At 34.7% G+C, this 10,621-nt stretch overlaps 1 protein-coding gene across 1 annotated transcript; it reads right to left on the reverse strand.

Moving 5' to 3' along the window:
- Nucleotides 1-10,335, reverse strand: LOC134274873 (protocadherin-9-like). Its single transcript, XM_062757118.1, has 5 exons — nucleotides 9,801-10,335; nucleotides 6,936-9,646; nucleotides 2,827-3,039; nucleotides 839-1,185; nucleotides 1-223 (listed from the first exon to the last, which is right to left on the reverse strand). The coding sequence occupies exons 2-4, from the start codon at nucleotides 9,582-9,584 to the stop codon at nucleotides 1,177-1,179; spliced, it is 2,871 nt and encodes a 956-aa protein (XP_062613102.1). The 5' UTR covers nucleotides 9,585-9,646; nucleotides 9,801-10,335; the 3' UTR covers nucleotides 1-223; nucleotides 839-1,176.
- Nucleotides 10,336-10,621: the final 286 nt, after the last annotated feature.

Below are 10,621 nucleotides of genomic sequence, written 5' to 3' on the forward strand. Positions count from 1 at the left end.
AATACTGAATAAATAAAAATATGCATTCTCTTCTCTTCATGAAATGAAAGACACTGGCAAATAACTCATGTTTCTTGTACATCTTTAGATGATTGATTAAATTTATTGATGGTCCTCCTTTTCCCGGTTCGACACCCAGTCACGTGTCTTCTGACTCCGCAGCCGAGCGCTCGTCGCTGACCAACAATGACCGTCGGTCGTGAGGTAGATAACGGGTGCACACCTGAAAATAGCACAAAAGATCACACGTATTAGTACAGTCGTGCATAATCTCATTCGTATATATTGATGTTGTTTCTTTAAAATGGGATTCAGTGATGCAATTATGTACTAAAGAATCGGCCATATTGAATTTCAGGAAATAATGCCGGTAGACTTCATCAATCACAAGTCATGCTAGTCTAGTCTTCCGAGCGATTGTCTGCATTACCTCAAACCCTTTTAACTTCATCTAACATTGTTTAATCACAAAACAGTATTAAATAGCTCTCAAGAAAACATCAATATTCGACTTTTTTAGGCAAAAAATAATTCTATTGAAAAGGAAGTCTTTTATCCTCCATTTTGATTCCTCCCATCTAGGTCTGTTCAATTGTTTTTTAAACAAATATTGATTTCATCTGAAGGCAGGGGGTTTGAGATTAAGAGAAGTCACAAAAAGATGTCATTCATTCTTAGACTAGATTTTACATTTTTGTGCAGGTAGAAATTAAGAAATACCCGGATTTTCCAATTTATATTCTCAGCATTCAGGCATGTTATTAAGAAAAATTCAATACAGATGCATATTGGACACCTTCATTATTATTTTTTTTTGTATGTCAGGTATAGGTCTTACCTTAATTATAGGTTGCTTGCTGTTGGCAAGGATCGATGTTTAATACATATTATCCTGGTGTGGATGGTAATTTTTCCTGTACGCTACCATCTCTCCGTATATCTTGCTGATGTGTTGTCATCTCCATGATTTTTTTTTTTATTTTTCATGTCATTTGTATATTAAAAAATCAATTTTGAAACAAAACCATACTTCTGCAGAATGGGAACTGCGCTGTTGTAGGTTATTAATGCTGATCAATACAACGTAGAAAATATTGTATAAAAAAGTTTTATATAGCTATAGTTCACTTTTTTTTCCTAACTTTTTTTTTAGACAATCCATTTTCAAAGCAGCCGTCATATCATCTACAAATATAAAAAATGAACATCGTGTAAAAAAAAAAAACAATCAAAATCAAGGGAAGTTAGCATCATGTCATTTAAAAATGAAGATATTATTAGACTCTGGGAATTTTTTATTATCTGTATTTTTAAAGAAAATTCACGATGTAAGTGTGCTTGAACTATAAGTATTTCTATACACTGTGAAAATACTTTGTTAAATGTGCGCAAATCATGATGTCCACATTCAACTTTTTAAAGCACAAACGACCAACAAAACTTTATTGTAGTAAAGGTATTTTAAATTAAAAGCAGACCGTATAAAAGTTTGAAGGAAGAGCAACTCTTTACTTTTCATTTCGTTTTACTGATATTTGGACACGAAGTTTACAAATAGTTAGGGTTGATAAGTGTGCATATAGAAAAACTAAAACAAATCACCAACTATAAATAGGGCAGGGACGATATATCGAGATATCGATATATCGTGATATATGTGAGGATGATACACATATCAATACAATTGAAAAAATATCGAAATGTCACCCAAAAAATCTTACTTCTGTTTTTCTTTGTTTATTTAACATTTGGGGTTTAACATATAAAATAAATAAGTTAAATATAAATATAGATCTATGTGAATTAAATAATAATTAACACCACTTGAGTAAAATATTTTTGTTTTACAACATACAAACAACTATTTTGAATAAATTATTCTCATTTGTAAAGAAATAATTTGTTTATTTCAGCAAAAAAAAAAGGGATTTTATTAGCAATTAAACATATCGTGATACATATCTTATCGTGGCTCAAATATCGTGATAAGTATCAATATAGAAAAAGTTGTATCGTCCCAGCCTTAACTATAAAACTGAGGATGTTCAGGCGAATCTGTGCCAAATCAGAAAACACGTACGACCAATTACATTTGTTTATTTAAAGTTATGTAAATGCGATAGATGTTGAAACCTTTATGATTTCACCTGTCTTTGCTAGTCTCCTGATATCTCCTTCACACTTTTGATCTGTCAAACTACATTTACCAAGTAAATATGGACCAAAATCGACCGGCAGATAAAAATTGTTTTCACTGGTTATGGGCTGGACAAATGAGGATTATATTTCGATATGGCTCGGTCGATTAATGGACATTTGTTTGGAGAGGCGAAAATGATTTAAAAATCAGAAAGGATGGCACTTCACCAAACAAAAGTGCTAAACGGTCTGCAAAATGGCTCGATAAAGGAATCCAATTTCTTTCTTTATTGGCTTTATGAGGAATTATTTTTATTTCACTCCTATCACGTTAGGATTAAGGTACCCTTTACCGTGTAGACTGGGGATTATAAACTTTTTACACGTTCCGTTACTTCAAAGTGTTGTCTTATTTGTGATATATTCACAATCGAATATCAACAGCACTTAATAATTATAAGAGTCCGAATGAAACTAAACCCTCCTTGTTCCTTTGAATACATTGTCAATAAAGACCTAGTAATTTAATTTCATGTGTACATTTATAATGTTCTTTTCCAATGTTAACTGATAGCGATAATGACTTATGAAAATATTTTGATACTGAATATCAATGTTTGAATAACACTGCCAATGAGTGGAGAGCTGTAATTAATCCTGACTGAATGGCTTAAACGGTTTTCTTACCACATCAGAGTTTGGAGTCCATTGCGCATTCTCGCTGTCAGATGCCCATTCCATCTGGTTCTTGCTATAAAGGTTCGGAATCTGCCTTTTTCTCTGTAGCGAGGAATACGTGTCACTGTTCTGGTAATAGGTCTCCCCAGCTTCACTTGCAGCCCAGTCCCAAATTACTACGTCATCAGATACAGCTTCTGGTTCTTGGGGACTTCTACTCATCTGTTAAAAATAATAATTTAAAACATTAAATTAATTCATGCAATAAACTGCCATGCTTTATTTTCAGATAACTGACCGTTAGTGCATAGCAAAAAATTAAATAAATACACCAATTTTTGTTCAACACAACTGATAATAAATTTATATTAAGGTCGGAAATAATACTGCACGAGGAACAACTTTTTGTCATATTTCTGATATAAATTTTATTAGATATAATTAGTTCTATTCCTAGAGATATAAAGTCCAACAATTTACAATTTCACGAGAAGTGGAGCTGTAGCCATGAATTGTCAGGTCAATATAAATGTTGTAACATATGCAAAAAGTTGATTGCAATATCTTTAACGATCCAACATTTGAGGAACCTTTGATCTTTAAAAAAAATAACTTTGCTCAGTTGGTAAATCATTCATGCTACTTCGCTGAAATACTGAATGTACTTGCAGACCAAACAAAGAATATGGAACCATGGTTTACAAACTGTTTCTTATTCAGAATTGCTTATTCACGAGTTGGCTCCATTTACAACTGTACAGAAAATCGAAGTTTAAAACTGATATCAAATATTTATTTATATACTGTCAGAAATGTATCATTTGTCTCCATTTAGATAACAATTAAAAATATTTTAATGGTCTGTTCATGGTTAAAGGCAGCGACAAAAGTTAAAGAATTGACTGAAAAGAGAGCATTGGATTGCAAGCACTTTGAGGAGAGGGGTACAAATAATAGTGTCAAATCTTTACAATGGGTATATTATTAGCTTTCTTCTGCTAATTTTCTCTTATATCATCAGGTGGCAAGTTATTGTACCAAAGTAATGAGAGGTCTTTGTGAACAGATTTTCTTGATACAAGCCGTGTTCGCCAATACATTTTGGCAAATCGGCAATTCGTGTTCTCTGTGTATTTTACACAATCTCTCTATATGAACCTAATTAGAGGGATATTTGTTCAGGGGCTGGTTTATTATTCACTGGGCGCGATAAAACACATCCTTGTTAGTACGGACAAGCCTTGGCGCTCGCGTCGGACGCAACTTCACGTGATGTTTTTACGACTCATCGCATGGTGCCGAGTAGTTCCGCAAAATAGATAATCCTTGTAAAACACGCTGTAACAACACGTGCTCGCCATTAACTCTCCCCAGCTTCTTAATGACTTATTAATTACAATATTCGATTTCAGAGGTTGTCTTTTTCGAAGGATTTTGCTCGTGTCACATTATAAGAATGCGAATTAGCGTGAAATGCGTGCGGCTGATTGAATCGAAATGCGCAGGCACCCAGGAAAGAGATAACGCGAATTTCCACCTGCTGTTTGAGAATGCGCTTTCAATAACGTTCTGTTTGTGCCCATGAAAAAATACTTAATTTAAAAAAAAATCGATGTGACAGTAAAAATTTTAGTGGGAAAGACCTGAAGTTCTTCAAGAACAAATATAACCTTTTCGAGTCACGAAATGCATTTGGTAAATGGGGTTTTGTATCGGTTGACACGTATTGAAACCAAACCTGGGTATGCATTTTTCAGTAAAATTTTATACTCAATGCCTCACGCATGTTCTAAGTTCTTTAGGGTTTTTGGCACATTTTTGACACCTAAATTAATATTGAATTAACAAAGACAAAAGCAAGAATTTTATTGCTATGAGATATTGATTCGTTATTAAATGATTTTTAATTTTAAAAATTTTTTTCAGATTAAGTTGTGCTAAAAATCTTACAACAGATTTTTATGAGAAGAACGTAAATTTCTTTAGAACTTTCCCATTTCAATAGAATTTTACACTTCAGTTGTAATTGTACGGCGTGGACCAGTTTAATACTAACGATCATTGACCATGTGGAATAGAATAATACAAATGAAGGCAAAAAGAAGACATACATTAAAGAAGCCTACTGGGTTAATCAATGGACGATGTTCAATTCTTTATTTTTTTTTAACGCCGAGACCCATACTCAGTATTTAGATAAGCCTTTTGATCCTATTTTTGGATGTAGAATTTTATAACACCTAATGTGGAGTTTATTTTCTGCTTTGAAGAACAACTACCAAGTATACAGAGCCCAAACTAAATATAAGGGTATAAATATAATAAAAACGTCCAATAAAAACATGATACATTTATTAATATTATTTTTATCATTTATTCCCAGCTCTCTGATTGGCTCAAACTTGATCACATGATTTAGTATATAACAGCATAAAGACTTGAGTTACTATCTATAGAATCTGAAATGCATATCGACTTGAGGTTTCTTAAAATGGAGATAATTTCCGTGAAACAAAATAGTACTGTATTCAATCAAAGCTAATACAGTGTATGATTTGATGTTTCTAGAAAAAAAATATTTATTTCAACTTTTACTAACTTTTTTTCAATGTTCTGTATTTGATGAGACAAAAGAAGGCATTGGATTAGGATTACTTCATATTAATTAAAACATATTCGATATGTGTGTCAAATATTGATACAAAACTTAATCAAATAAATGAAGTATTCTGAATAAGTAAATCGTCTAAATCACTCCATCAATATAAAGGAAACGCATTTACATTAAACGGTGTAATTTATTTTGATCTCTAGTCTCTAATTGTTAAAGGGAGAAAACTTTTCCAATTATTTTCATAATTTGTTTTGTTAATCTATGTAAAAAATAATATAACAAATGTAGCCCTTTAATTCGGTCAATCCATAGATATATCGACTTCACAGAAAAGCATATCGACCTCGCACTTCGTGCTCGGTCGATATGCTTTTCTGTGAAGTCGATATATCTATGGATTGACCTCATCAAAGGGCTATATTTATATATTATTCTCTGAACTAAAAAACTGAAATAATTTCCATTTTCAAGTGGGCTTTGGCGCTGAAGAGTTTAAAACTGACGGAAAGACCCCGTGTCAAAACGCAACAGCACAGCATGAAGCTTTCTACAAATTGCCGGAAAGGGTTTTATTTTGTTGCCAACTTTCTTAAAACTTCGATATTTGAATGTTTTTGTTGTTTAAATACACATAACATTCATTTGGTGCTCTATCGTAAATACATGTATAATTTTTCCGTATATTGTAAGGTACTTATGTACCACGATATCCGATTACATCGTAATCCAACGTCATAAATCGCATTTGACACAAAAACTCTTAACAAGATTTTTGCAAACATCATTATCCAATTCCTGAAAGTGTTCTTTTATTTAATTCAATTTATACTGACTTTTCAGTGGCGATAAATGCTTGAGAAAATCCGAAGGTAGTCAATACCTTTAAATTAACTTTAAACTTCATAAATAGCAGCATTACATTCAGGGTGACAAAATGCACTAATAAATGATATATTGGTTCTTATCGTCCAATTTTATTTGATGTTTTTGTGTGTAGATTGTGAAAGATAATGTATGACATACAAAAAAGGTATTACACAAAGCTCCTTTTCAGGTGTAAGTTCCTGGGAACTTAGTCTTACTTTTATTTCCAAAAATTTGTTTACTAAAATTTTCTGGATTTTAATTTTGTGCACTAATAAATTTTCTCAAGCCGACAATTGAATGTTAAAATTGGGCTTCAATTTTGTTCACAATGTTTTCTTGAATCTCATTTAATAATAAACAGGAAAAACGTTAATCATTGCCGTTTGAAGAGCAACAGTTCTTTGATGAAACGTACATATAGAGTACATCCTTTACTCTGCCTCGCCTTTCTCAACAAAAGGATTTAAGATCGCCTTATATCATTAAAAACCCTATTTAACATTGGATTAGAATCATCTTTGAATATGATTTCTTTTTTTCTTCTTTAAACTATAAGTTTCCCAAATCACCCTTTGTTTGACAGAGAGAGAGATAGAGAGAGAGAGATTTGGACCATTCTTTCTCTGATTTTTCTCACCTTTTCTCTAAATTCTGACGTTTCTTGAAAGGAGACCTGTTTCTCGCGTGGCCGCCATGCTGGTTTTGCGACACTAGGTTGAATGTATGTCTTGCTGAACCCGCCGTTCATCCGGATTTCGCTGTGACTGAGGTCTGTTTCCAACGTCGAATTTGACGTCACACTTCCGTTGGAAGTGTCGGCTTTCTGGCGGTCCCGTCTTCTGACATAACAGATGGCAAGGATGATGATGGCAGACAGGACGATAGTCACACAGCCGATAGCTATGGCGATTGCGTAATATTTTATGGACTCCTCCTCCGGCAGTCGGTGGGCAGAGTTTGATTGTGCAGAAATTTTAATTCCAAACGCCCTAATGGCTTCCCTTGAAGGTTGGCCATTGTCACGGGCAATAATGAAGAAACTCTGGACACCAACATCGCTGATTCTTAAGTCGCGCCTCAATGACAACTGACCAGATTTGTTATGAAGAGAAAATATGTCCGTGGTGACATTGTCCCCCTCAAGAATATAATTAACTCGAGCATTGTCCCCCTCATCCCGGTCCGTGGCTTGTATGTTCATAATTACGCTATTTTCTGTTGAAGTATAAGGAATCTCCAAAAATGGAGTGTCGATGGAAGGAAATTGGATTACTGGCGTGTTATCATTGACATCTTGTACATGAATCGTAAGGTTAACTGAAGAATTAAGGGAAGGGGATCCGTGATCATAAGCCACGAGCTTAATCCGATACCTATCAGTTTCCTCTCTGTTTAATAATCCTGAAGTGAAAATAGATCCGTTTGCTAGGAACATGAAAGGTAAAGAATTATCCCCGTCGATTGATGAAGAAGAGATAGAAATTTTTCCATTCAGGCCTGTGTCGTAGTCAAAAACGTCTAATGACCCTATCATCGTATTAACTAGAATGTCTTCAGGAACCCAGTATTCAAGCTTTTTGGATTGGAAAATTGGCTTATTGTCGTTGATATCAGCAACGCTAATTTTAAATATTGCACTTCCAGTTAATAATGGCGAGCCATTATCAGTAGCCCTGATTTGAAGTTCAATTTCTGGCGACGTTTCTCTGTCTAATGAATGATTTAGAAATATTGCACCACTTTCTCCATCAATATCAAACCACTGAGAAAAATGAGTACTATTTTCAATGCTGTAGGTAATGTTTTTGGTATTATCTGCATCTTGGGCCTGAACTTGGCCCACGTTTATGGGGATTGGGTTATTTTCTGTGACTGTCATTTGATAAACACTTTTCGTAAATAATGGCGGATTGTCGTTCGAATCTGATACATGAACAGTAAAGTTTGTAGTCACATTAAGGGGAGGGGAACCAGAATCACTACAGGAAATTATCACGTGATGCACAGACTTCTTTTCTCTATCTAAGGCCTTATCTAAAAGAACATTATATTCAGCACTATTGTCGTACTTTTTTAATTTAAAGTTGTCATCGTTTATTGCACATTCCACTTGACCATTAGGACCAGTATCTGGGTCCTTCACAGAAATTAAAGCTAAAACAGTTCCTATCGCGGAGTTTTCAGACATATCTAGAGATCTTCCACCGCTAGGAAAAATATTGAGTATAACTTGAGGGGCAGTGTTTTGTGTATCTAAAACGGTGACAAATACGGGCACCTGCGAGATTAAAGGATTTGTGGCATTGTCAGAAGCCTCCACAATGATTTCATAGTTTGCTTTTCTTTCCTCTATTAAACTTTTGATTACTTTTAATTCCCCTGTTGTTGCTTCTACTTTGAAGGTTCTGTGAATGATGTCAGCTTGATGGTCACTTAATCTGTAGATTACATGACCGTTCTCACCCAAGTCCTCGTCAGTCGCACTGACCCTCAGTACTCTCGTTAGGGGAACCACGTCCTCCGCGATAGAAATATTGTACATTGTCCTCTCAAATATCGGGGGATTATCATTAATATCACCAATGATAATGTTTAAGGTCAGTGTACCCGTTTTAGCCGGTTGTCCGCCGTCTTCGGCAAGAATAAGAAGGTTGTAATTATTCTTAGTTTCTCGGTCTAATTTTCCTGTAACGATTAATTGCAGCTGAGATCTTCCATTAGCATAATATTCTGCTGTTAAGTTAAAAGGGACTTTTTCTGGCAATAATCGATAGGTCTGAATACCGTTACTTCCGGAGTCCAGATCTTCGGCACCCATAAGCGGAGTCGCTGCCCCCAGAACGGAAGCCTCGGATACAATTTGCTGCACAACCGGATTTGGAAACTTCGGAGCATTGTCATTTATGTCGTTCACTGTGACTGATATTGAAACTTTATGAAAAAATGAGCCACTGCCCAAGGACTGGGCGATAACGTCAAATTCAAGAACACAAGTGGTTAAATATTTGCAGATTACATCTCTGTCAATTGATTTACTGGCGAACAATGCACTGGTCTTGTCGTTGATTGTGAACCAATTTGCGTCCTTGTTACCGGTGTAAAGTATATTGTACTGTACATCTGAAACATCAGTCGTACTTACAAGGTCCTTTAAGCTGGCGTCCTCTGCCACTTTTCCAAGGAAATAATCTGGTTGATTTTCTTCTTCTATAGAATAAAACACTTCTCTAGAGGACACGAATGTGCTCAGAGCTAACAAGACCTGAACGAGGCTGAGGAGGATCATTATTAGACTTCATATCCATCTAAGATTTTCTCAACTTCTGACTCCAGTCCCTTTTTCGAATTCTGCAAAACAGACACGATTCTTTACACTCGTTCACACCATTAACTTGTTCAAAAAGAGATTATTTACACCTTGGAAATTTTCAATGTACAATTTTAAAATTATTTTGAACATATTTGACAAATAAAAAAATCAACAAAGAAAAGAGCTTGATACCTGCATGGATCGCTGAGTGTTATCCATAAACTGTCGTCTGCTTACACTTGACTTGCGATGACTTTCGTTTGTAGATCTTCGAGGTGTTGAATAGGTACATTATTATTCCATTTCATTACATTGGTCAAGCAATAAATGCATGGTAATCCGTACACACTTAGAACCTCTGAATATACACAAGTCCTCGTCGCTTTTGTTCTTAGTAATCATGTACACAAATATTATTGTGTCCTCGCCTCCTTTCTATGGTTAGAGGTCCCAGTGTATGTAGAAGTCCTACACTGACGTTCTGTCTTTTACACAAACCCTTTAATAATCGTTTTTGTGTCAGAGGCGATTTTTAGACAAAAACCATCACACACTGTGTTTTCTTCATTCTAGTAAATATTTACACAATATCACATGAATTATGTCCGACTCTTCAAAAAAATATAAAAGCATTAATTTGTTTCCCACAAAATAGACGAGTATGGTGAGTAACTCCGCCTACTATTATTCATACCAACCAATGAGCGTGACTGTTATATTGATGTTGTAGCATGGGTAGCGGCCTGTATAATAGAATTTTGAAATTGAAAGAAAGTGTACTGAGACACGACTCTGAAATGGGGTGCTTTATAAGGCAGAAAGAGCACTCGTCATTAGCGGCGATTTATATATGTAAATAATACCATTGTGGACGGCCAAAATCACCGTGTGGCTATCGACCATCGAAAATTAATCATCTTTTCCAAGATTTTTATCACACATTTTAATGGGAAATCGACACATTCAAAAGGAAGTAATTGTATACTTTAATTGGTATTGATTATCAAATAACG

Source organism: Saccostrea cucullata, unplaced genomic scaffold, assembly GCF_032062105.1.
Source record: "Saccostrea cucullata isolate Sc308-1 unplaced genomic scaffold, CSIRO_AGI_Scuc_v1 ctg931, whole genome shotgun sequence".
NCBI lineage: Eukaryota > Metazoa > Mollusca > Bivalvia > Ostreida > Ostreidae > Saccostrea > Saccostrea cuccullata.

Coding starts and splice junctions, on each gene's coding strand:
- LOC134274873 (XM_062757118.1), bottom strand. CDS start 9,584: ATGATCCTCCTCAGCCTCGTTCAGGTCTTGTTAGCTCTGAGCACATTC. Junction 3,040..6,935: donor CGTCAGAATTTAGAGAAAAG/GTGAGAAAAATC, acceptor TATTTTTAACAG/ATGAGTAGAAGTCCCCAAGA.